The 26722-nt window shown below is 43.5% G+C and overlaps 1 protein-coding gene across 4 annotated transcripts; it reads right to left on the minus strand.

Annotated features, from left to right (window-relative positions):
- Positions 1-561: 561 nt before the first annotated feature.
- Positions 562-26426, minus strand: ERLIN2 (ER lipid raft associated 2). 4 transcript variants are annotated; one of them, XM_072635208.1, is made up of 12 exons: positions 26305-26426; positions 22464-22585; positions 20375-20456; positions 19107-19153; positions 16604-16665; positions 16305-16430; positions 11091-11164; positions 10922-10980; positions 10265-10356; positions 7801-7890; positions 5485-5564; positions 562-4575 (listed from the first exon to the last, which is right to left on the minus strand). In XM_072635208.1, the coding sequence occupies exons 2-12, from the start codon at positions 22568-22570 to the stop codon at positions 4378-4380; spliced, it is 1017 nt and encodes a 338-aa protein (XP_072491309.1). In that variant the 5' UTR covers positions 22571-22585; positions 26305-26426; the 3' UTR covers positions 562-4377. The 4 variants fall into 4 exon arrangements, with proteins under 4 accessions (XP_072491309.1, XP_072491310.1, XP_072491311.1 ...); XM_072635209.1 differs by lacking the exon at positions 26305-26426 and adding an exon at positions 22909-25049; XM_072635210.1 differs by having other exon boundaries at positions 4523-4598.
- Positions 26427-26722: the final 296 nt, after the last annotated feature.

Raw genomic sequence — 26722 nt, forward strand, 5'->3', positions numbered from 1 at the left:
TGGTTTCATAGCAGTATCAGGAAAACAATTGAGGAATGGTCTAGGATTATTCCAGGAAATCAAAACAAAATAATTTACCATGTACATGCTGTTAATTACATTAAGATATGTATAATGGGTACAGCTTTCTATATAAAATCAATGCATGTAACAGGAAAAAAAAGTATGAACAGAACTTTTTCAGAAGGGCATTATGAAATGCATAGGATGAGAAGCCAACCTGCACAGGTGAAGGCTATACTCTCAGGCATGGAATCATGCATCCATTAGATAACCACATAATAACTTTTCATACTCATGGAAGTGCTTTAAATTTCATAAAGCATTTTCTTCACAATCACCCTCTTTAGTGATTAGTGCAAAATTATCAATCCTATTTCATAGGTTAGGAAACTGAGATTTAGAGGTTAAATGATTGGCCCGTGGTCATATAGTAGGTAAATGTTAATGTCTGGTTTTGATCCATTCCCACTGCTGGAACATTAGCACTGTTGAAGCATTGTAGTTATTTCCAAAATCCCATTTAAAGATGCCCCGACCCCCCTAAAAAGGCCAATCAAAACCAAAAACCCATTTTTATTGAAAGAATGAACAACAAAACCCAAAGACCTTTTTACATTCACATAGGACCCCATGTGGTCCAAAAAAAAATCCCACTTCCAGATAGCAATGTAATACAATCAACTTTAGTTGCATCATCTATAGAATCAATAATATCACACACTAATTTCTCCAGCATAAAGGGTCACCTATTCTTCTGGGCCCTTTGGAAAACAATCATTTGGGACATTCAACCACCTGCTCATAAAAAAAAAGAGAAGAAAAGGAACAGACTGCTGGTCGGCTATCATTACTTTGTTTACAAGGAAATGACAGAAGAGGTAGAAGAGAGAAACGGAAGGAGTTGTGACATCAGTGGAATCCTAGAAGTCAAGAAGAGGTGGGTAAGATATATTGATATGGAGTAGCTACTAGCCCAAATATGGGAACACATTATGAAATCTTCTTGTTAATATAAAATAGCAATTAAAGGGTGAAGTCAGTAATTGTGACTAGAATGCATTCACTGTTTAAGATTTACCAATGGCAGAAAATCCTGAAGAACAGTTTTGATGCCAAGACCCTAAGGGGAAATGCCAGATTTGTTAAAAAAAAAAAATCATTTATTTGTTTTGAAATGGCATTGTTACTAAGGGATTCTTTTGGTCAATATTTTCAACTGAACACAAACCCAAAATGATGCAGTTAGGAACTCTGATTCCCCTTCAGTTCATTTTCCCTCCTTCCCCCACCCCCACCCTGTTTAAACCTCATTAGTTTGATGTGAGGTTCAAGTAGAATAATATATATGAAAATGCTTCATAGAACTATAAGGCGCTAGACAAATATAAGGTGGTAATATTAACTACAAACCTTTCCTGTCATTAGAATCAATGGGGGCGCTGACCCCTTACTATATGATTGCCCTCTTATGTTATAACAGTGGACATATTACATAAAAACTAATAATAATGATGATGAAGAACTTTGGCTCCCTTGCAAGTCTCCTTTGCTAAAGTTAAAAAAAAAAGTGAATGATAATGTGTGAATTAGTTGTTGCAAATCTTAATGAGCAAGCAACATTCATCAAAGATGACTTGACTTTGGAAAAGCCTACAAAAACTTTGAATTCTAAAAATATTGTTACTTATTTTACTATTCAAGAAGTTTGTAAATAGCAGCCATGACTTTATTGCCTGTTCAAATGCCAGCTACTATTGTTTTAATTCCATGTTGAGAATTCAAACATGGTTTAAAGAACAGGTTTTCCAGTAAGAGCTAAAAAACAAAGATGGATAATCACATCTCCAAAATAGACCGATAGGCCAGCTCTCCCATTTTCATCCCGTTACGGAACACACATTGGATCTGTGAAAGCAGAAACTCACAGATTTGCATTATTTAAAGTGAACGTGGGATTAACACTGACAGGGTTGTGATATATAGCAGGTTTCAGCTTCAACACAGTTTTCCTGATGTCAAAGTGTTGCTGGTGCAAAGAACAAGATGGCACAGGAGGCTAGAACTAGAGGCTCCCAGGTTCAAAATGTGAGCATGATGGTCTAGGACATCTCTCCCTTGCCCTCTTCCATCTTGGCCATGGTAATAACCACAGGTTGGAGGATGAATCCCAAAGAAAGTGTCAATCAATTGCAAAATGATTTGAGACCAAAGAATAAGGAATAGAGAGCAAACGTTTGCCCCCACAGGGCACAGTGAAGCTTATAAACAGGCAAATCACTGAAGATGAATTTGCCCAGAAATTGGTATCAACTGACTGCATTCCAAAGGAAGAGTCAGAAGATGGGTAGGCATAGATAGGCTGTGATCTGCACTGTTGAAGGGAATACCCATATTGATAAGATCACAGATCCACTGGAGTCTCTGAATATTCTAAAGGAAGAAGGCTTAGATTCTATACAGAGAGATGTTATGATGGAGCAGGGAAGTGATACTGAGGAAGGGATGTGGCCAGTCTAAATGTGGAGTTTCAAGGAGCCACATGTAGAATGCATCCCTCATTGCTACATGTGGATTTTGCTTCTTGGATAATACATGAGGCAGGGCAGCTCAAAGAGGAGGCTGGGCAGTGGTCTGCAAAGTTGAGTCTTAGGCTTTAGAATGGGGACAAGGTTTACGACAGGAAGAACCAATTACCTCCATAATCCCCAGATCTCTCCCTCTTTTTCTTCCAAACTTCTAAAAAGTCTGAAGCTCTGGGAGGGCAAGGCATATTCTATTTTGGGATTAAATCTCCAGTTAATTCCCTTCTCCCTCCAACTCTCCCTAACCCCTATCCTGCCAGGTCAGTTGTTTAGGCATGGGTCTAGGTATGAGGCCTAGATTCAAGCCCGAGTAATTACTGCTCTTATTCCCTGGGAAGTAGAGTAACCAAAGACGTTCAGGGCTGGTGTAGAAGAATGGCTGAATGTATCCAAACAGCTCTCTCTACTTCCCAAGATAAAGCAAGCTGGACTTAGCCTACTCCTGTGGGCTATAAACCTGCCCCCCCCCCGCCATTTCACAGAATTATTAAAGAAGTCTCTCTAAAAACAAATTAGTAGAATCTCCCAAGATAGCTCAAAACTTTCCAAAGCAGTGTTCTATTTTAAAGTAGTGTTTTGCATTTGAAACTCTTGGTACAAGAGTTCCGTTCCAGAGATGCTGGGCAGGTGCTTTGAATTCTATTTCCAAAGCTACTCCAAAAGGCTTAATAACATCCTACCAGCTTATTTAGTGACTTAAGTGACTTCTGCAATTAAAAACAAAACATAAAAACACACTGCTTAAGGAATGGACTTATTTTGTCTCAGGTAAACCAGAGGATACTCAATTGCCCATGAAAACATTAAAAATGAGCCTAGGAAGAGATCTTCAGAAAAACCACATCAGGGCCATTTTATGTTCCCCATAATATGGGGCTTCTCCTTTGTTCCCCTGAGTAATAGAGGGACATATTTTCAAGGCAAAGACATCACTTTCTGGGTGGGGTGAGGGTGTTTCCTTAGTGGCTTTAGAGACCTGGTGAGTGTTTCTGTCTTCTTGATGCTCAGTAAAGCCAGAAAGTGGAGCTTGCTTACTTTTGTGGCTAGTTTATATGTTTAGGAAAAATCCACAGAATGTTAAGAGGGAGAAAAAAGTTTCAGAAGCCTGTACAGTGACCACATACTGGTCTTGGAAATGTGTAATAAGATTCTGCCCAGCCTCTACACTTTGGGGCAGGGCAAAGAACATGAAGAAAACCTTGCAAAGCCTAGCACCGTTATTATATATTTTAAAACAAGGGCTCAAAGAAAATATATCCCTAAAACAATACATACAGGTGATAAAAGAAATGCCAGTAAAAAAAATTGACTTTCTGCAGATGTTTTTCCATAAATCCACTGGCAAGCCTTGGAAACATATGTTTTGCTTAGTTGCTGGGCTTCACCTCAAAGCCTCCTACTTTGCAGGCAGGGGTGAGAGAACTAGACCATACTTCTCCATAAAACAGAAGAGTCAAATCACCTAGCAGAAACACCCTGAATTTTCCTGCTCTTTAACGACACCATCCCCAATTAAGTCAAGTTTCAAAGAGGCCAAACCTGGAACTTGAAGTCAAAGGGTTTAGAGGAAACCAATGCTTTTCATATTTGTGAGTTCTAACCCACCTGTATCAAGCTCCATATCACAAGTTCCCAGAGCAAGTAAGGGTTTAAGTCTTTTTTTCCCACTTCATCACAGTATTACAAGAGAGTCCAAGAAGGTAGTTCTGGGGAAAGGATATTGTTTCATCTTTGAAAAATAAATAGAAAGATTTCTTTTTGGTGTCCTTCAAGGCTGTATAAAATGTTGTGCTCACTGCTCCTCCGTGGTTGCCCCCCAGCTGTCCTCGAGGTCAGAACCCAGATCCTCAGCCTGCCCCTCAAACTGCTTGGCCAGATTGCCTGCGGTGTCCATGAACATGTTGGGGATGTCTTTGCCAAAGTAAATCTTGCTGTTGGAAGCAATTGCCTTGTATTTCATCAGCTGCAGGTATTCTGGGGTCAATTTCAGCTGTGCAGAAAGAAGATGGTATCCTAAGGATTGATCAGAGAAAGCTTGGGGCAAAACAGGGCTTGTGTCTCTGGAGATATGAGGGGCACATGGTAGTAGCCTTTCTTCTGGGGGAGCTTATGATTTCAATGCATTGCATTGCTTTGTGCTTTATGTTGAGATGTCAGGTCTTATCTGTGTACCTGTGTACTGTTTTCAGTTTAAGGTGCTGTATTTAAAAAAACAAAAACCCTAAACCCACTACCCTTGCTTTGTGCTGGCTCTGGAGGACAAGGGTGCCACATACACTCCCCGGTGAAGCCAAGTCCCTAGGTACCGATGCCCACATTGCCAATTTTGAAAGGCTTTGTTTATTTGAAATTCAATTTCCATTGCAGAAACTGTGTCTAAGGCTGTGAATCCCAGGACCAGTATGATCATTCTTCTGGCTGGGAGTGCTTAGGAAGGCAAATCTATCTCAGCCAACTGAGAAAGAGGCAGTAAAGTACTGGTAATTAACTTGTTCTTGTTGTTAAGGGTAATCCCTTCCCATAAGTCTAAATTGGAGACCATCCTCTGAACTTTTCTTCCTGATCCACAAAACCTGATCAAGTCCACAAAGCTCTGAAACCTTAATGTGATACCCTTTGATTTATAAATAGGGGACAGACTCATAAAAGTTTTAATAGCCCTTTCCCCATTATCTCCCATCTCTATAGACTTTAACACCTGGAATTTGAGAAAGAGAACCTCAAATTTCCAGTGCCAGAGGTGTAAGAACTCTGAGAGGCCCTATATTCACCAAAATCAATTTCTATCAAGGCACTAATGAGGAGAGGTCATACCAACTCTGGCTACAACGGGTTTCCAAGTGACTTACATAAAAGGAACACCCAAACTTCCCCTATCTACCTGCAGTAAGCCTGTTACCTTATTTGCTTCAGCTATTTTCAGGGCTGTGTAGCACTCAGCATCAGCTTTTGCCTTTTCTCGAGCTAGGAATGCAGCATCTGCCAGGAAAGAAATACTGTGAATTAAAGGCAAGGAGGTGGGGTCTGATGGAGACTTTGGGCTATAAATGACAAAATCTGGTTTTGAGGTCTAGTCCTGCGCTAACTAACTTTGCAACCTCATGCAAGTCCCTTTAACCCTTTGTACCTCAATAATCCTGTGAAATTAGGATGAGTGCACCTTTTCTACTTAGCTCACCAATTTGGTGAGTTTGTATGTAGATGGAGACTTGACCTGTGATTTTCTTGGGTTAGTGAGTTTCTGAGAAGGAAATTTCTTCTACCAACATAGGTCAATAACTTCTCTGCAGCCTGTCTTAGGAGGTTCCTGGAGCTTCAAGAGATTAAAATCACTTGCCAGGTCAATCCAGTCAAGATGTCAAAAGGACTTGAACCCAGGTTCAAACCCATGGTTTGAAGCCAACTTTATCCACCTCTCATTTTATTTTAAATACACATAAGGATGTGTCTATATTTGTATCCATATGACAAGATCTACCCCAAACTAGGCATGAGCAGTCAAAATGCAAACTGTGTTACTGGGGAATCAAGCCTGGCTCCCCACATTTAACTCCTTTATAAACTCCTAGTTGGAAAGCAGGACAGCAGTAGTCAGTTTTAGGACTTGGCTTCCCTAATCCTCCCTTCCACCAAAAACCCAGGGCAGGCTCTGTATAAAGCCAGAAACAGATCCATGGCCCCTATCACTGTACACCAGAGACAATAATGATGATTATGATGATGATAAAGATAAAGGGAGTATGTAGTAGCTCAGTAACTTCCCATCTCCCTGTTTTCCTTATTTTTATTTCACTGCTCATTCCCGCCTGTCTTCTAGAAAGGCCTCTCATGAACATGAAAGCACTAGTATAACCAATCCTTTTTCAATTCTTCAAGATTTCATGAATTCATTTAAATGGGCATTCCCCTGTACTGAGGTGGAATAGAACTTCACACCTTAGTAGGGTCTTCATGTGGTAGCTGAAAAAACTTGTTCTCTGGTGGCTGTCCTTCAGGTGACAAGCCTTCCCAAACCCAGCTAGGCTGATCCTCAGAATGACACACATAGGGTCCCTGGGCCCAAACCTGAGGCCTTTCTACTTTGGCAGGCCCTGCTACAGCTTGTGCCCTATTGTCACAGTTTTGAAAAACCCAGGGTCACCTCCAAGCCATTACGAGACATCAGAAAACCTTTAGTGGAAGGCACAATCTTTAAATGAGGTTAACATGCCCTTGTTCAGACTACTCCTGCTTGAATTAAGAGTGGTTCAGCTTCCCATCTGTAAGCAGTGCATCTCCCTAACCTAACTGTGAGCATCAAGTAGATTCTAAAACTCTGGTGAGCTTTACTTCCCTGCCCTGGGAACCTAGCCAGGACCATGGGTAATATCTGTAGCCAAAAGCCTGAGAAGAAAGGTCATTTTGTGGATGGGTGGGTTCTCAATACATACACCCAGCATACCGTGGGGATGGGAGGCAGAAGTGAGGGGAGACTGCAGAATGGACAGGCTTCTGGCTGCCATGTAGCCGACTCAGCTGGCCTTGGCACCTGGTGACATGTATTTATAAGAAATAAAAACTTATTGTCGTTCTGCTGGGAACTCCTTAATGAGGAGCCGCTGATCTGTAAAATCCTAATTGGCTCCTCAATGGGCCCCTGCAAAGCCTGACAGGCCCCATAATGAATGTAATTGGACACAGCGCCTTGTAGCTTGAAGTCTAGGACTCAAAGTCCTGTTTTTGTCCTGGAATTTGCCCGACATAGGGCACTACATGGGGGCCAGAGGTGGGGGTGGGAATGAGGCAGAGAGATGATGGCAAATAATGATTTAAAAAAAAAAGCCAAGAAAACACTTATACCTAGTCATTCTTTTGGTGACTATCATCGAGTAGGGCAGTTTGAGTGAGAAAAAGAAAAACTGTCTCAGGACTCATTTGAGAATAGTGCTTGTTAGCTCTGGGTCCTCGGACAGGAGAAGCTACTGGCTTTTGATATTTCAAGCACAGTTACTTACATAGAAACAGGAAACTGATACAAAAATAGCCAAAATGATTTCCCTGAAACACTGAGTATGCCCAAAGGAGAAAAGGAAATAATGGGAAGTACCGAGACACTTGCTTGAACAGAGGGCAAACGTTGAGACTGAACGACTTAACCCTTGTCTGCCTTGCCCTCACCCTACCCCCCACCCCAAAATGTGATGACAAGTCACATTTACTGCTCCTGTATACTCACCTTCAATTTCTGAAATCTTCTTCTCTGTTTCTTTCTCCATAACTTTTTGCCCATATGTGATTTCTGCAACCTGAGCCACTTTTTCTGCCTCTGAATAAAGTTAAAAAAAGTCTCAGTGAGTGGGAGATTAGGTATATGGAATGCTACCTGAGATATGTTAAACTTTCCCCCACCCCTTTATTAAAAAAAAAATGTCTCTAACCCAGAAATAGCTATGGTATGAAACCAAAAGGTATCAATAAAATTTAAATAAAAAAACCCCAACAAAATAACTAAGTAGTTTCCAATCTCAGAAGTTGGTATAAATAGATCTGGTTGGTACCTCAGTTCTCTCTTCATTTTTAACTGCACACCCATGGTATGCAATGTATAGAGCAAACGTGAATAAAAATCCCTGGGCCAGAGATGGTTTTAAACCTTGCTGGAGTCAGGGTCCAGGCAGGAGATGGAAAGCTCTGGGAGTTACACATATCTTAGTCCCACTGGGCTAGATGACAGCAGTAACTGAGGGGCTTCTGCCACAAGGCAGGTGGGCCAAAGAGATTCAGTCAGCTCAGAGGGAGATCGTAGAACTGACCTCAACTTTTCCCAGTCTATAACAACCAGCCTCTATGTCACCCTTCCCCCACAAGAGACTTGGTTTGGAAGAAATATTTTCTTTCACGATCCTCAACTTCCTCCCCAACACATCAGAACTCAGGATGCACCCATTCAAAGTCCAGGGGAGGCTCCTCTGGCTTGGTGCAGAGGAGACAGGTCTTGAAACAAATACTTCAGAAGTATAAGTTTTTAGAAACGAAGAATTGGAAGAGAACTCATCCATCATCTAGGTAAATCCACCCATGAATACAGTAATCCTCCCTAACTAGTGGTCACCTGGCTTCTGCCTGATGCTCCCAGTGGTACGGAAACTAACCATGTGCTCGCCCTCTCTTTCCCTCCCGACACCCAACAGCCTAATAGAGACCACCCCACTGTTGTAGAGCTGTGTTGTAGGTTCCTCCTTCCTGATGGCAAAGTGGAGCACTGAGCCTGGAGTCAGGAAGACCTGAGTTCAAATCCACCCTTAAGACACTTACGAGCTGTGTGACTCTGGGCAAGTCACTTAACCCTGTGTGCCTCAGTTTCCTCATGTGTAAAATAAGGATAAAAAAGCACCTACTTCCAAGGGTTACTGTGAGGATAATGTGATAATATTTGTTAAGCACTTTGCAAACCTTGAAATGTTATATAAATGCTAGTATCATCATTATTACTGTTGTTATATTAAGCTAAAGCTTGCCTGTCTGCAACTTCTACCCATTGCTCTTACTTTTTTAAAAAAATTTATTACTAGCTTTCAACATTCTCTTTTACAAGATTTTGAGTTCTGAATTTCTCCCCCCTCCCCACAACAGCATATAATCTGAAATAGGCTATATGTGTACCATCATATTAAACATACGTCTACTAGTCATGATATGAAAGAAGAATCAGAACAAAAGGGAAAACCTGTGCACTGCTCTTACTCCTGCCCTTTGAGGCCAAGTAAATCAAGTCTGATCCTTCCTTCACATGAAGGTAGCAGTGGATGTGGAAGAACAAGTTCTAGACTGAGATATGAGCTCAAATCCTGGCTTTACTTAGTACCTGTGTGAGTCTGCTTCCTCACCTGATAACCAAAGGGGCTGGACCACGCTGTTTCCAACCTAAGTTTCTTGATCCACTTATGTCCATCCTTCCTCCTCCCTCCCTCCCATCTCTAAAGTCTTCTCCTCTCCAGACTAAACAGCTTAGTTCCTTGCACTCTCTGTGTATGTGGGGAGAGTGGGGTTGAGGGGAGGAGATGGAGAAGGAAGGTCTCCAGATGCTTCCCCATCCTGCTTACTCCTCACTCTCTTCTGGGCAACTTTCAGCTTGTCAATGTCCTGACTCAAAAATGTGACCTGGACACAGTACTCTTTATCTGGTCTGACCAGGGCACGTCATTTTTCTGGTTTTAGATATGATGTTTCTATTACTTTGGCCTAAGACAAGGGTAGGGAATCTGTAGCCTCAAGGTCACATGTGGCCCTCCAGTCAAAAGGCTGCACCCAAGTCCAAGTTTTACAGAACATATTCTTTTATTAAGGGGATGCATTGTGTAGAGTTTGGATTCAGTCAAAGGGCCACACTTGAGGATCTAGAGGGCCACATGTGGCTTCAAGGCCAAAGGTTCCCCACCTCTGGCCTAAAACCACATTAGCTTTTTGGGTGGCAGAGTCACACAGGTGCCTGGCCATACCTCTCCCCAGGGGTACTCCTATGGCCTAGTAAATGCCTTTATACTCATGGCCTACAGTAACTTAGGTCTGAGTCAACTCATACTCCAAGGGGAGATGTGAGGAAGCCAAGGCAGCCTCCCCAATAGGTTCCTGAGCACCCTTTGTACCTCCCACTTCAATTCCCCCCCTCCCATTTTTTTGCCCAGGAACCGTATCCAGACCGATGAGAGCCTTCTTCCGCTCTGTTTCTGCTTCCTTTTCCACCACCTTCTGTTTCTGTGCTGCAATAAGGAGTTTCGTCTTCTCACTTTCCCTAAAGGGGAAAAAAAATTATCCAGTTGTTATGAAAGGCAGTTTTGGCAAAGCTGGAGAGGGGAATCTGCTGTCCCTCCGAGACAACAAACTCACTGAATGGGCAGAAGCAAACTGCCCGTGTCACATTCTCTCTGGTGGCTTCTGCTCAATGTCCCAGGTAAGAGCTGACCTGTTTCAGATATTAAGGTGGTTCTCCTTTCACTCACAATAACTCATTTGTGGGAAATAAAACATAATTTACTTTTAGGAAAATAAACTCACCTGCCCCCTTGATGCTATTTCCTTCCTACCTGTGGTATGAACCATTAAACACAAACAAGGCCCGCAGGACCCCTTCCAGATCATGAGTGCTTTCCAAAGACTGCTCCTATGGCTTTCCATCGCAGTCCAACAGCCCAGGTGACAGCCCCAATGTGCCTACTTCTCTACCACAGTGAAAGAGACTGCTTTGATTTTTTTTAGAGATGGGGAACAAAGACTCTAGGTAGAACTGAATGCTTATCTTGGGCAGGGGTATCCAGCTTTTATCGGGCAGTGGCAGAGAGAGGCCTAAGGATACTCACATGAGTTCATAGTTTCTCCGGATTGCCTCTGGAATGTTGGGCTTTGTGACCCGTACAGCCTGGAGGAGGGCAAAAAGGGATGGGGTAGTAAGGATTCCAATGGTCACTGTACAGATGGTGGCAAGGAACTCAGTCATCATCAGAATCCCATGCCAAGGCCCTGCCTTACCTGAATGACAAGTCCAGGGGCCATGGAGGTCAGGTCTTGTTGCAAAGCTAGTTTGAGATTTTCATCAATCTGATCTGAAGAGTAGTGAAAAGAAAACAGGATAATTAAACATTTAGACAGAGATAGTTTCAATTCGGGTTATTAGATCATCTAAAAGAATGAAGGCTGAGGGTAAAAAGTTGGTGCAGTGGAAAGAGTGCTAGACTTGGGGGTCACAGGCTCATAGGGATATCACAGGTCATCTGGTCCATACTTTTCTCTACCACATGCCCTATGTGGCAAGTGGGAGTCTACTCTTGGCCTGCAGTCTCTAGTTTTGTAGAACCTGCTACTACAAGAGACAGGCCATCACTCTGGGGCAGCTCTAATTGTTAACAAGCCCTTCCTGATGTTGAGTGACAACTGGCTTCTCCACTACTTCTACTCTCCATTCCTGATTCTCTCCTCTGGCATCAAGCAGGAAAAAAAAAAGTCACATCTCTTTCCCTCCCAGACCCAGGTTCAAATCCTAGTTCCAGCCATTACCAGTCATTTGTGTTAGGGTGAATCACTCTACCTTCTGAATCTCAGTTTCCTCAATTGTAAGATGAGGATAATAATGTTTGCCCAACTGACCCCACAGGATTCTTGAGAGCAAAACACTTTGAAAAATTTCAGAAGCATTCAGAAAAGGTAGAACTAGAAGAGCCTATCCAAACAACCCATCCTTTGAGGTAAGAACATTTTGCTTTGTTTATTGCCACAAGATAAGCTGTTTTTTAGTCTGGGTGGCTTAATCTCAAAGGTATAGTGAATAGAGAGCCTGGAGCAGGAAGGCCTGAGTTCAAATCTACCCTCAGACACTAGCTGTGTGACCCTGGGCAAGTCACTTTGTTTCAGTTTCCCATCTGTAAAATGAGCAGGAGAAGAAAATGGCAAACCACTCCAGTATTTTTGCCAAGAGAACCCCAAATGGGGTCATGAAGAGTCAGACATGACTAAAATGACTCAACAACAAACCTCAGCTTCACCTTAGATGGAGGTCTGACTTGAAATAAATAAAAATGAGATTTATCTAGATTTGAGAAGCAGTTCTCAAAGAAGTGACAGCATGCTCAGCATGCTCATCTTCAGCTGGTGACACATGAAACAGGAGAGTGAACCAAAAGGCCAAGGAGGAAGAAGCAGGGAAATGGTTTTGAAAGAAGCAAGAAAATCTTTCAGCAGAACATGCGAAACTCAACACGGCTGTGAAATGTCTAAAAGGAAAACAAAGGCTTTGGCTTCTATGAAAGCCCTAAGGAAGGCTCTGTTTCCACTGGAATCTTCATCAAGCAGCACAGGGGGGAAATTAAAATTTATAGCTCTGAAAATGATCCCAACTCATTTGGTTCGTTATTTGCTTTGGTCCCTGCTCCCTCGTCTGGAATTCACATGTGAGCTGTGGTTCAGAGAGGAGTGTAGGAAACAGCTGTAATCAGTTTCCTGCACCTGCTTCCAGATGTGGTCATGGAGAACCAGCACCAAGGGTTGTTTTCTATGGCCTGGACCCTTTCCAGATGGTTTTATAGTCCCCCTCAATCTTCCACTTGAATGACCCTCATCCAGACTGTAGGAGGAAGCAGAGAAAGAGGTTTTTCAACAAAACCAAGCCCTTCAAATTGAATCACAAGACTCCACTTTCACTTTTTGTCTATTTTATATCTGAAGCAGGGATGCTCTCTCCAACATCTCAGACAAGTGAGCATCCTGGCTCTGCTTGCAGAATGCTAGTAGTGACAAGAGCCTACTACCTCCCAAGGAAGCCCATTTCATTTAAGACCAAACTGTTACCATGTATGCAATCAAATGCCCAGGGTGTACATAAATTCTTCCTTATACTGAGATGAAACCTGCCTCCCTTCAACTTTCACTCACTAATCTTAGCTCTGTCCTCTGGGGCCCAACTGAACAAATTTAATCCTTCTTCCATGACAGACCTCCATATATTTGAAGACAGCAATCACTCGATTCCACTGCCCTGTCCCCAATCTCTGGTTGAAAGTACATAGTTCTTTCTAAAGATCTTATAATCATGGGGCTTTAAGATCTCTCAACATCCTGATTAACATCTAAGTCCCTTGTCTCTTCTAAAATGTGGTACCCCCAAGTGAAAACCTATACACTAAATGTGCTCTGACTAGAGCAGGAGACAATATGTACACCTCCCTTGTCTAGGATATCACATTTCTGTTAAATAGGTGCAGTATGGCATACCAGAGAGGTCTGGTCTTGGAGTCTGGCAGCCCTGGGTTCAAGTCTAGTCTCTACAAATACTGGACGTGAACCATGGGCAAATCACTTGAATTCTCAGGGCCTCTATGAAAATCATTAATACAATATGCTATGAAAGTGATTTTCCTGAAGTACATATCTGACCATGTTTACTGACCTACTCAATAAACTTCAGTGATTCACTATTGATATATAAAATGCTGTTTCTTTTAAAGCCCTTCACAATCTAGCCCCTTCCCTAACTTTCTAATCTTCTTAAATTATATTCCCCTGTGTATTCTATAATCCAATGAAGTTGTCCCTCTTGCTGTCTCCATCTCCCATCTGTGTCTTCACAGGCTGACCCTCATGTCTCTTGGCTCCTGCGACTCAGCTCAAATCTTACTTTCTGCAGGCCTCTGCTAGTCCCTTTCCTCTGAGATCACACTCCATTTACTACACACACACAAATGTACATACATACATATAAAAAAAAATCAATATACATTTTTACATACAATTTTTTGCATGTTGTCTCCTCCATTAGAATATAAGTTCCTTGAGGGCAAAAATGATTATTTTTGCCTTTTCAGCCCCGCTGCCTAGCCTGGCACACAGTAAGTCAATATTTATTGATAAATACTTGTTGGATGACTGACTAGATTCAAGACGAATTTCTGATCTGTGTTGGTGGAGAGCATCTCCATACTGGTAGCTCCCCACACTGATCAAGTCACAGGTTTGGACAAAAAAACATACATACATGAAGCCTAAAATTGTGCTCTAGATTCCTTTGGAAATCTGGTGAAGCCAGACTTTGCATAACAATGTTTGCTGCTTATAACTGAAGGAAATGCTAGATTTCTATTAGAGATTAGAAAAAAAAATGTAATTTATTTCCCCCACTCAAATTCACAAATCCCCTGAAATCAATCTATAGACCCTTTGGCGATCCATAAACCTCAGATTAAGAACCTGTTTTAAACCCTGAGATTCAATGGAATATTTCATATCTCCATTCTCATTGTCACTAAACACATATCCATATATAGTTTATGTGATGTATATGGTCTGTGTGCATATGTATGTATGTATATATATATGTGTGTGTGTATGCATGTATATTTCAGAATCCACTCTGACTGCTGAGCTCCAAGCATCATAACTACATACTCGTGACACACGAGTATCATAGGACTGCCTACTCCTTACCTCATCTGTCCTCTTACATATGAGTCTAATTAAACAACTCCCCACTAAAGTTCTCCTCTGATGCATCACCCTGGGGCAGGGTGTCCCTAGGTTCTCAAAGATTATGCCAGGGACCTGTGTGATTTGGCAAGTTCTATCAAAACCAAAAAGCTTTGAAGAACCATTCAACGTTAACCATGGGTCCAACAAGCTAAGTCTGAAGTCTCACCAGAAGGTTAGCTGCTCCATGACGACAAGGTCCCATGGCCACCAAAATTTTTACCGCAGCACTGTTTGTGGTTACAGAAAACTAGAAGCAAAGTAAATGCTCAACAGCTGGGGTACAGCTAAACAAATTATGGTACACAAGTGCATACAATAGTACTACATTGCAAGGCATAAGGAATATAATAAATATAAAAGTTACCAAACAAGTTCATTATATGAACTGATGGAAAGTCAAATACAAAGAATCAAGAAAACAATACACACAATGACTTAAAACAATGCAAATGGAAAGAATTACCACGAGACAATCAACACAGAATGCTGATAAATGATAAAGACAAGCTTGAACAAGAGAAATAACCATGAATCTACCTCCTTTCTTTGTGGAAGTAGTGGTCCTAGCTAGAGGGGTGGAAATAATATTGGATTCAGGTGATATTCTGGATGGCTTGCAGAACTTTTCTTTCTGTTATTTACTGTTCTAAGAGATGACTCTAGGAAAGGGAGAAGGGGGTGGGATACATGGGGAAATGTAGGGGATATAAAAACAAAAGACAGCAATAAGGATGGGGGAGGAAGATTAAGTCACTAGGTGACGATCATTATTTTGGTCACAGAAACTCATAAAAACCACCTACTAGGGTGTGGGGAAAATGGGTTTTGTTTCAGTGGACACAACAATGAAATCAAGGTCCCTTTAAGTATCAGTAAAAAGGGAGTGAGTGAAAGCTATTACAGCAAGAGGAAAAACACCATGCCAGCCTAAGAACTGATCATTTAAGTTTGGGAAAAGACAGAGCCATTGTATTTCCTTTAGTTCTGTGTCACTAAAGCCTGTAAGATCATCTGGCAATACTCTTGCAACCCTGGTTCTAAATGACTCTGATGGCGAGTCTTCTACCACTGACTGGAAAGTTTCATCACTTCTCTCGAGGGCATCACTATCTTGTACCAGCGGCCTATTTGCAAGCTGTGCAACATCCTTGTGAGTTATTTTACCAACTTCAACCCTATACACAATCTGCAGAAACCTATCAGCAGTAAGCAAAGAGGCTTAACAGGACACCAAATCCTCCAAAAAGCAATGCCTTGGGTCAAGTATTTCCTGCCATTGTAGCTGAAAAGTAGGGTACATTCCCTGAAGCCAGTTTAAAAAAGCAAGCTTTTGTTGATCAGAAAAAGATCTCTTCAAAATGAATGGGAAAATAACACCCCCACCCCCAAATCCACTAAGTTCCTTGGGATGGTACGATGTATTAGGGAGTCACTGAGCCCAGAGATGAGATACCTCCTGGCCTCACAGAGTTTATAAGCCAGGAAGAGAATGAATAGATTGTTCTTTCCTGGACAGAGGCAGGAAATCTCGTTGCTGTTTCTTCTACTCCAGACTCTTCTTGTGGTCCAAAACAGAACTCAGGAACCCACCTTGTGAGCAGGACCTACAAAATGGAGGGTCTAACTTTTTCCACCCCGTATACAGTCCCAAGTACAGGGTTCTGAATTAGGAACTGAGAAGCAGAAGTCAGTAGTAAAAAGAGGAAGCTTCTTTAAAAAGACTCTTACCAAAGAGTTCAATGTAGACCTCTTGGAGGGTATGTACACTGCAGAACTGGTTCAGCTCATGGTGGATCTTGTTGAAGATGAGGGCTTTGTCATAGTCAGCCGTGTAGTTCTTCACTATGTCATATACTGAAGAAGGGAAGGAAAGACGTTGGAGTTGGAAAGGGCAGAGTCACAGGAGACAGCCTTCCACAGAGACCAGGAGTGGTCCTGGCATGGGAGGGCCATGACAGTCAGAAGAATCCCACACTCAGGAGAACCAGCTAGGTTTTCTGGAGAGCATGAATAGAGGGAGAACTCACCAGCATTTGGTATCAGGAAGTTTACCACCTCAATTCTGTCGAAGTAAATCATCACACCACCACTGTTGGAAGGACAAAGTACACAGGTGTCACAGAGAGACTCGAGGATCTAGGAAAACTTCCTGAGATATGGCATAAGTTAAGTGACTTGGCAGTGGAGGAGTAGGAAAAAAAATCCAAACAAAGACATCAGAGGAAACAAGGTAGAAGTCATTTCTGAACTGCATGTACCCAAATGGCTTATCATCTCTGGGCTCCCAAATAAAGCGTTCCTCCAAGCTTATGATATAAGAAACACCTTAACCCTGAAAAAGTGTTAGTTGACAGTGCCTAATAACAGCTACCACAACTAGTGTTCATATCTGCAGGTACTTTAAAATCTGTGAAGCATTTTCTCTTCCACCTTCCCATGAAGCAGATAGTGCTTTAACAACTGTTTTGCAGATCGGGAAAATGAAGTTCATGAGAAATGAATTGATATACTTGAGATAACAGAGCTATATGGGTTGGAAACAGGATTTAAGCCTCATTTGATTGACTCTAAGTCTACTGCCTGTCACCCCACACAATGCTGTCTCAACTTGACCAAGAAACCCTAGGGCAGTGGGAAAAAGGTGGTCTGATGGCAAGAGAGAGAACTGGAGGGGATCTGTTCCTGGGTGAGCAGCACTTTTTTTGCTAACATGAGTAGCATCGAACTCTTTCCAGAAAAAAAGGGAAGAGAGCCCCAGAGGCCAAAATGCTCCCTGGAAGTGACAATCACAGTAGCAACTTAGACATAGATCCCAGGGCTGTGGCATGCCGGGCATTTTTTAAAACATTCAGCACAAGGTTTGTCACTGAATACACTGGAAGAAGGCATGAATGAGGTGGAGGGTAAGAAGGAAGCTGTATCATTCTAAAAACTTGAGCAGAGACAGAGGATGAGTTTGTGGAGTTAACTAAGTATGAATAGCTATTTGTCCTTTGTGCTTCAGATGTCCTGCAGGCACCTCACACTCAACATATCTAGATTACCTTTCTCTCCAAATTCACCTCCTTTCCCCCCCAAATTCCCTATTTTTGTCAAGAGCACCTTCCACATACCCAAGTTTGGGACCTCTACTCCTCACTCTCCGTTATTCTATCTAATATATCATATCCAACCAGTAGAAAATCTTATTTCCATCTCTCCCATGTCACTACACTATCTCAGCTAGACTACTGATCAGGCCCCCCTCACTGGTCTCCTATCTTTCCTCGCTCCTCCACAGGGTTGCTAAAGTAATACTCTTCAGGCACTGATCTGAACATGTCATTCTTTTACTCAATAAATTCCAATGACTCCTCATTACCTCTAAGGTAAAATATAAACCCTTGTTGGATATTTATAGCCCTTTGTAAGCTGGCCCCAAGCTACCTTTCTAACCTTGCTATACCAAACTCTGAGGTCTGACCAGACTGGCCTTCCAGCTGTTTCTCCCATATGATACTCTGTATATCTTTGCTTCTTAGAATCCTCTATTTCCTTCAAAACTCAGATCAAATGGCACCCTCTACGTAAAGCATTTCCTGATGTCCCCCAGCCACCAGTGCCTTTCCCTCAATTGGTTATCTATTTTGTATATATCTATATACATTTCTCCCCCATAAAAAATTAAGTTCCTTGATAGCTAGGATTATTTGATTTCTTTCTTTGTACACCTGGTGTCTAGGACAGAGCCTGGCACATAGTATAGGCTTATTTAATAAATGATTTTTAATTTACTGATGTGTAATTTCAAGGCTCATCAAAACAGTTTTTTCACAATGTGTTTGGGAGCTAGGCTGTACAACTGTAATTTTCTCTATTTTCCAGATGAGGAAACTGAGGCTCAGAGAGTGGGGAGCAAGATTACAAAGACTAATAAAATGCTGAGCAAGGATTCAAGGAAATGATTTTCAGATTTCATTTATGTGTACTTTGTCTCCATAATTAGATTATGGGCAACTTGAGAGCAGGAACCACAACACTAGGCACCATAGCATAATAGATATAGCAACTCTAAATGGAGTCAGAAAGACTTGAGATTGAGTCCCACTTTGGACCTACTAGCTTGTGTGACCTTGGGCCAGTCCCTTGCCCTCTCTGAGTCTTGGCTTCCTCAAATGTAAAATGAGTTTTACCACATCACTTACCTAAGATGGTCACTGTGAGGATCAAATGTGATCACGCACGTAAAAGGGCATTAAAACATAAAAGAGCTGTGTAACTGCAAGCTATTATCATAATGTTTCTGTAGTCCTGCACACACAGGGGTGGGACACACAACCAGCATTTTGAAAAGGATTTATTGACTTATCCATTGTTTATTGCATTGAGGAAACCAGGTAAGGTAAGCAAGGTAAGCAAGCAGGGCAAAGTGCAGGAAGATAAGAGGAGGAAAAGAATCATGTAGGCATTAAAAAAAAAGACAAACCACTGCCACTAGAAACCTGTTTTTTTACTTCTTGAGGCCCAAGGGTTTCACTCTTGGCTTCTCACCTTGTTCCACAAGGCACATTCTTCACTTCATCTGTCTGGAGTGTGGTCTGCAGAGAGGAAACAAAAGGTTTTAAAGGGGGGAAGCCAAGAGCACTGTCTTCTTTCTTGTCATCTCCAATGTCTCATCCTGGGACAATTTTCTGTATCCGCAAATCAGCAGCGAGACTGGTAGACCCTCCCCTACATGACAGGGCATATTCTGGGTCAGTGACCTTACAGGAAGAAAGGCACCCTATGAATGAGCTGTTAGAACCCTATTGGCTGTGGCCATGGATACTCCTTGGGGAAACCCTGAGAAAGCTGTTCAGGACATCTCCCCCACCTCGGTAGTACTGGTAGTAAGGAAGGTGCTAGGAACTCACCATTCTCTTACCATTTTCATTCTCCTTACCTGAAGAACATTATGCGGGGAGTCAAGAGACCTAGGTCGGAGTCCCAGCTCTGCTGCTAATTCAGTGTGACCTGGGCAAGATGCTTCCTCCCTCTAGGTCTCAGTTCCCCAGTTCCCCCTTCTGTAAAATGAGGAGGTTGGACTAATTTTGAAGGTCTTTTGTAGCTCAAACATTCTGTGACTCTGGGATACACCCAGGGAATGGGGAGTGTCCCTTCAAGCAAAGGCCATTTTGATTTAACTCAGCCTCAACATATCATAGTGATCAAGTGAGTTCTACTTTAGGATATGCTTCCTGAGCTCCCTGATTCCACCCCGCCCCCAACCCCCATCTAATCTTATCTCTGACTCAATTCTGTGTCACATCTACTGTACTATTCTAAGAGAAAACACATACAGGGTTGCCTGAGATAGCTAATCTAGTTAGAACCTCCAGCACCTTGTGAGTACAAGAGCACTTCTCTGAGACTGAATCCTAATTAAGCCAAACCTATCTCAGACTTCCCTCCTCCAAGGTTTCCTTGGAAGTAAAGGGCAAGTCTCCTTTTCACTTTCACTTCAGATTTTTTTTGTGTGGGTTTACCTTGCTGTAAAATAAGAATTTTCAGCTTGGGATATGCCAGAAGATGGCAGCCGTGGAGATGTCCCTAAGCTGATAAGACAAGAACAACAGGTGGGCCAGGGCAAGTAGTCCCAAGTAGCAATTACTAGCACCAGAGAAGACTCTGGGTGAATGTCTACAAGATTGTTGTATTTCTTGGATATCAAAGTCCTATGACTTAGTTTCCAAAGAGGTATTTTTTTCCACCTAATGTCAAGAAAAAAGTTCCCCAAAGTAGTCACTAAAGTAAGCATCACAACACAAAAGCCAAAGTACCTGCACAGACTTATACGACGTGATGAAAGGAAGCATGAGATGGAAACCAGGGCCACTGGTGGAGGTCAACAGAGCACCACCTCTGCAGGAAAGGAAGAGAAAGGCAGGCTGAGTTAAAGCCAAAGGCTCCTAAAAGGGGCCTGAGAACTCGGAAAAACCATAGACACTGCACGTACAAATGTTCTACGGAGTGCCATAAGCCTTCTTCTTGGCAACTCTGCTTCCTCTGGTGTCTTTCTCTTCCCCAACCCCTCCTTCAACTCAATCCTTTTGTATTAGGCAGCATTGACACTCAAATTGATTTGTCTCAAAATGACCAGGGAGCCATGCCTTTGTTAGGAATGAAGTGTACACACATGCTATCTGGAATGAGGCAAAAAGTCTCCATTTGGAGTTGAGCTAAGAGTAGAAGCTGGTTTTGCTCTGCCACAAGTGGTACTTAGTGACTAGCTAGGAGGTGGCAATCCATTATGGAAGCTGAAAGCAGGAATTCAGGTCAACACTTAATGATGCTGGGGAGGAGGGATGTGGCCAATCAAAAAAACCCATTTTCTATGTGGTTTGTAATATAGTCGGGCTATTTCTTGGGTAATAGATTTACTCTCCCCATTTTGTGGTATATAAATGGATATCAGAATTAGTTTCTTTCCCTTAATTTGATGGTGAAGGGAAGTGGGACAAGAGTATGTCGGGGGGGGGGGGGGGGGGGGGGGGGGGGGGGGGGAAGGGAAGTCAATCTAACACTAAAAATCAGGTGTGGACTGTTGACAAAGATGTTGCTAAGCACTGCTCAATAAGTTCTCACTCACTGACTGATGGCCCCTACAGCTCAGTTCACAAAAGGAAGGCCACAGGGCTCAGTAACATGGCCACATTTTAACTCTAAAATCAAAGATTTACTCCAAGGATATGTGATTTTGTTGGTGCAAAAACTCTCTCCTTTGACCAAGGCTGCACTCCCTCCATTCCATAGTGTAGGGGTTCTTTACTTGAGATTTGTGAACTTTAAAAAAATCTGTTTCTTGCTAACTGTATTTCAATATAATTGGTTTCCGTGTATTTTATGTTGTGTATTTAAAAACATGATTCTGAGAAGGGTTTGTAGGCTTCACCAAAAAGGGGACCATGTCACAAAAAATGTCACTTGGCAACAAACCTTCTGGTGATGAGCCTCTGGGCAAATAGTGAGGCTGGTTCACAAATCCCCAGATCATACCCAAAGCCCCTTCAGCTTGGCCGGACCTTCCAGAGTATAGTCAGTAGATATTTTCTGAGAATCCAGAGTCATCTCCCCACCATGATGAGGTAGACTCAAAGATTAAATCTTTTGGATAACAGTGCTAAAAGTGAAGATAATTGGGTGGCTTATTTATTCCAACAGAAATCTCTCAGAAACCTCCTTCTCCTCCACTGGGTACAATTTTTAAGAAGGGCCCCAAAGTCATTGGTGTTTTAATTAGACAAGGAGGTAACACTGCCCTTTCCTGTTGTCATCAAGGGCAGGTATCTAAGTTGACTTCTTTAGGAGCAAGCAAGAAGCCTTTTAAGCCAAATGAACAGAAAACTGACTTCCAGAACCATTCTCAAACCTTTTCATTTTGCCTCTGAACCAGCATAGATTGAGAGAAAAGGTCTGGGTTCCAATTACAGCCATGTGACGCTGGGCAAATTCTCTGATCCTTAGCTACTTCATCTGCAAAATGGGAATGCTATTCCCTCGAGCTACCCACTCCACAAGGTATATATCGTAAGGAAATTCCTTTGTTTGGCAGTGAGCTGTTACTATGACTAATATTGTCACCTGCCATCAGTAGTGTCACCTGAATGTGGCTAGACAGAGTATCCCAGTTTTAGCACAGTTTTAAGCTATTAAAGCTCCAAACTGCATTGAGATTTCTGGGACACCCTGCACATATAAACAGATCTATCAGTAGTTGTTACTATACAGCAGCAGTGTAATAGAATGCTCCTGTCCCCCAGGCAAACGAAACCAACAAAACCAGAACTGAGCACTGGCTGCAGGAAAGCAAAGAACCATCCTGAATCTCAGAGAGCTGGAAGTCTCTGCAGCCCTGCCCCTTCCTCTTACCTGTAGTACACCCCAATGTGCCCTTCTTCAATCTTGTGCACAGCGGAGAAGAGGGCTGCACAGAAGAAACTAGTCGCCACAGCCACCACTGCCCCTACTTGCGCCATTGGGAAGCTTTTACTCTAGAGAAAAGGGTACAGGGAAACACGTGATGGTTAGGACTCAGGAGAAAAGCTACAACACTATTTCACCAACATGCATACCTTGCATCATGCATAGCTGACTCCTCAGATTTGTTCCTGTCCTAATGCCAGTGGAACATAAAACTATATTTGCAACTACTTTCACCTGATTTTTTTGGGGGGGACAGCACAGCAAATTCTAATAGAAAAAATCAAGGAAGTACATGTCATCAAAAATAAGGAGAAACATCATATATTAGAATTTGTTAAATGCAAGGTACCCTAGGGAGGATCTCTGAGCAAATTCAAGAAGGCAAAGATACCTCTTTGCAAGGGCTTGTTCTCTTCTCTATATATTTTGCATCTGAATTTGTCTTTTGGAGTCATCAGTGCAAATGCAGATTCTCTGAGCATGAGAAATCACATGATCCCAGGACTGAGGCTTTTATTCTTGCCAGAATAGCCAGACCCCTGAATTGCTCGACTTGAGTCTTCAGCCTCACTGACTGGATCTCGTGGGATCCAAACTGTCATTTCATCTATAGTATAACATCCTCACTCTCTGAAGCAGAGTTTGAATGCCTGACAAGCATTCAAACTCTGCTTCAGAGTACAACTCTGATGGGCTGGCCATGTTGCTCAAATGCAAAATGTATGCTTGCCAAAAAGACTATTTTATGGAGAACTTGCATGGGGTAGGTGATCACATGGTGTTCAGAAGAAACAATACAAGGACACTCTCAAGAACTCTGGATTTGATTGTGCGACATAAGAGACACTGGCACAGGACCATTCCACATAGCATGCCCACATCAGAAAAGGTGCTACGCTCTCTGAGCAAAGCAGAACTGAAATGGCACAAAGGAAACGCAGGATGTGCAAATTTGGAGCAACCACCGCAAATGTTCATGTGGACTATCTGTGCTCAATCTGTGGTAGGGCACTCTGAGCTCATATCGGTGTGATCAGCCAGTTGTACACGTTGAAACTTCACTTTATCATGGTGATGTCATTTTGGTCCTCTTCAAGAACGAAGGATAACAACTAACCATCTTACTACAAAACCTCTCCAGAGTCTTTATGGGTATTAGACTGCCTCTAATTCTGTTGCTCTTTACCCAGGATCTTGTCTTACGTGGCCCCAAAGATTGTCCCTTAAGGATCAGTAGAAGGAAAACTCTTGAACAACATTTCTATCTCCTAAAAAGTCCTATAATCCAAGGGAGAGCATAGGATAGAATTCAGATTCATCTTTCTCTTCTTGAGAGCCCTGGAGACACTAAACAACCTAGGATCTCATGAGTTAGAGAGGATTTTTAGAGGCATCACTTCTCCTACCACAATAACAAGTCATCATTCAGGCTCCATTTGAAGGCTTGTAGTGATTGAGAAGGCTCTCCTTCCCAAAGTAGCCCATCCCACTTTTGGCATAGTTATAATTGTCAGAAAGCTGTTTCTTGTATTGAGCTGAAACTTGCTGTCCCGCAGCTTCTGCCCAAGGTATCCAGTTGTGCTTTCTGGGACCAAGCAAAATAAGTATAATCCCAATTCCTATTGACAGTCCTTGAAAAACTGGAAAACTGTGATCCTGTCCTTCCTACATTTCTCCTTTGGCTAAACACCCTCAGGCTCTCAACTAACTGATCTTCCAATGGCACAGTCTGAAGGGACATATATTTGTCAAGGGGGAACAGGCCAGCTGCAAGTGCTGACTGACCAAATTATACAGGATGTCAAACGAACAGGAGACTATGGCTATGTAATTCCAGCCAGAGCCACCCAATGCTAACTGCAGGGTATTTCAAAGGAAACTGTTATTTACTCTTTTCACATGCTAGGGTGATAGACAGTATACGCACAGCAGGGTTCCAGGGCAGGATTTTCTAGAGTGCCTCCTCCTCTCTCCTTTCCCCCATTATTCATTTGGCCCTTAGTAGGGTAGGGACTTGTCACTTGGGAAAACGACTGAACACACAGCACTGCCTTATACACGGTACTTGAATAACACTTTATAGCTGATTATTCCCCAAGGATATCTGTTGAGACAAGCAAAAAGGGCTCAGAAGTCTAGAGTCTGGCCATGAATATCCAGCTGAGCTTAGACATCAGAAAGCTTTAGAGAAGTTATTACTGCATTTATTTTTTTGGCAATGACCTTTGAATAATAAGGGTCAACTTTTAACTCTTATGGGCCCTTAGCACCCAAGATTTACTGCCAAGACCATTTTTCATGTCATGGGACTGTTGGAACAAAATAAGTTCTTTTTGAGAGGGTGCACATACTACTGCTGTGGCAGCCACTTCTTAGATTTTCCACTTCTGTTCAGTTTTCCAATCAGGAAAGAGGCCTTGAAGAAAAAAATACCTTTTGTCCAACCATGTGTAATGATTTTTCATTTGGTAAACAAAGTCGCTGTAACTATACTGGTAAGGGCTGAAGGAATACAGTTTGGAAATATTAGTCAGTAGCTGGTTAGTTGAATCCCTATCAGCGAATTTTACCTTCTTCTCCTTCAACAGAAGGTGGGCAGGAGAATGGGAAAAGAAATAGATAGCAGGTATCCTCAAAGCATTAGCTTACACTTGCAAAAAAGCCAAGATTGAGGTCTCTGGATTCAACAGTCCCTATATGCCACCAGACTGGATCAAAAGCTGGTGCAACAGAGAGGTCAAAGAGTGCTATGGATAAGGTGGGGCTTGATCAAGTCCCACTTTGGGGTCCAGGAGGCATGTGGTTGAGGTGTAAAGTATTCTGGATTTGGAGCCAGCAGATGCAGGTTTGAACGTTGGCTCTTCAGTTTAACATTAGGTAGCATTTAAATGGTGCTTTGATGTGGTGAAGAACTTTGCACTAGCTAGCATTTATTTATACAGCGCTCTAAGACTTGCAGTGCACTCCTCCTTCCCTAGCACTAACACAGCGCTTTAAAGCTGGCAAAGAACGCTACACTAGCTGGCATTTTTGCCTAGCTGACTTTGAGCCGCTTCTTCAGTCGTGTCCGGCTCCTCCGTGGCCCCAGGGCGGGTTTTCTTAGCAAAGATCCTGAAGCGCTTGCCATTTCCTTCCCCTTCTCACTTTACTGAAGAGGAAAGCAGGGTTACGGGCTTGCCCCGGGGTCCCCGGCTGGGGAGTCTTCCTGCCCCCAGGCCGGGCACTCTGCCCACCGGGCCATTCGGCTGCCCTCTAGCTACCCTCACCACAGCCCTGGGAGGGGGCGCTCGCTATCACCCCGCTTTGGCGCCCAGTCCGCTGCTCCGGACCGCCTCTGGGCCACGGCACCTCCCCGGGCCTCAGCTTGGTCATCTCGGAAATGGGCGGCTTCTGACGGTCAGTCCGAGGCTGGGCCTTATCCCTCACAACACCAAAGCTGCCCAGGTCGTTGGCGTGGTCCTCGGGCCTCACGTCCGTCCAGGGCGGGGCGGGCCAAGCAACGTCGGGGGGCAGACGGCGCCCTGGGGCAGCGAGTGACCGAGGGTCAGGCGCGGAAGGGGCTTTGGGGATCCTTGAGTCCGGCCCCCCTCCCCCTCCGCGGACAGACGAGGAAACTGAGGCCCAGAGGTGGCAGGAGTCGGGAGAAGGCGGTGGGCTTGCAGACCCCCGCCCCGGAGGGTGGGAGCCCGAGCGGGGGGGCGGGGGGCGGGGGAGGCCCCAGGAGGGGAGAGAGTTGGGGGAGCGGGACGGGGCGGCGTCTAAGGCTGTCCCTCCTGGCGCTCAGTACCTGTCCGAGCTCCCTCCCCGGGGAGCCGCTGCCACTCCGCTCAGCACAGCACGTTTCCTCCTTCCGGGTCCGTCGCCGCCGTGACACGTCATCAGGAGGCGCGGGGGGCAGAATTCCTGTGTCTCCCTCTCTCCCTGAGCCTTCCTTCCCTGCCCCGCCCCCACCGCGCCTCTGCAGCCGGCCGCGTTCACCCGGCCCGATCGGCCACAAGGGGGCGCCCATCCCTCGGTCCCACCGACCCCCGGGAGGGCCTGGGCAGCGAATGGATGGATGGAGTCCTGTGGGGTGGGCAGACGGGGGAATAGAAAGTCGTGAAGATGGGGGTGAGGGGGAAGGAGGAGGATGTCGGTCTTGCCCTCCTGCCCTGGCCCAGGATGCAGGGATCAAGTCTCCCCATTTCACAGACAGGGAAGCTGGG

The sequence above is a fragment of the Notamacropus eugenii genome, chromosome 1 (genome assembly GCF_028372415.1).
Source record: "Notamacropus eugenii isolate mMacEug1 chromosome 1, mMacEug1.pri_v2, whole genome shotgun sequence".
Lineage (NCBI taxonomy): Eukaryota > Metazoa > Chordata > Mammalia > Diprotodontia > Macropodidae > Notamacropus > Notamacropus eugenii.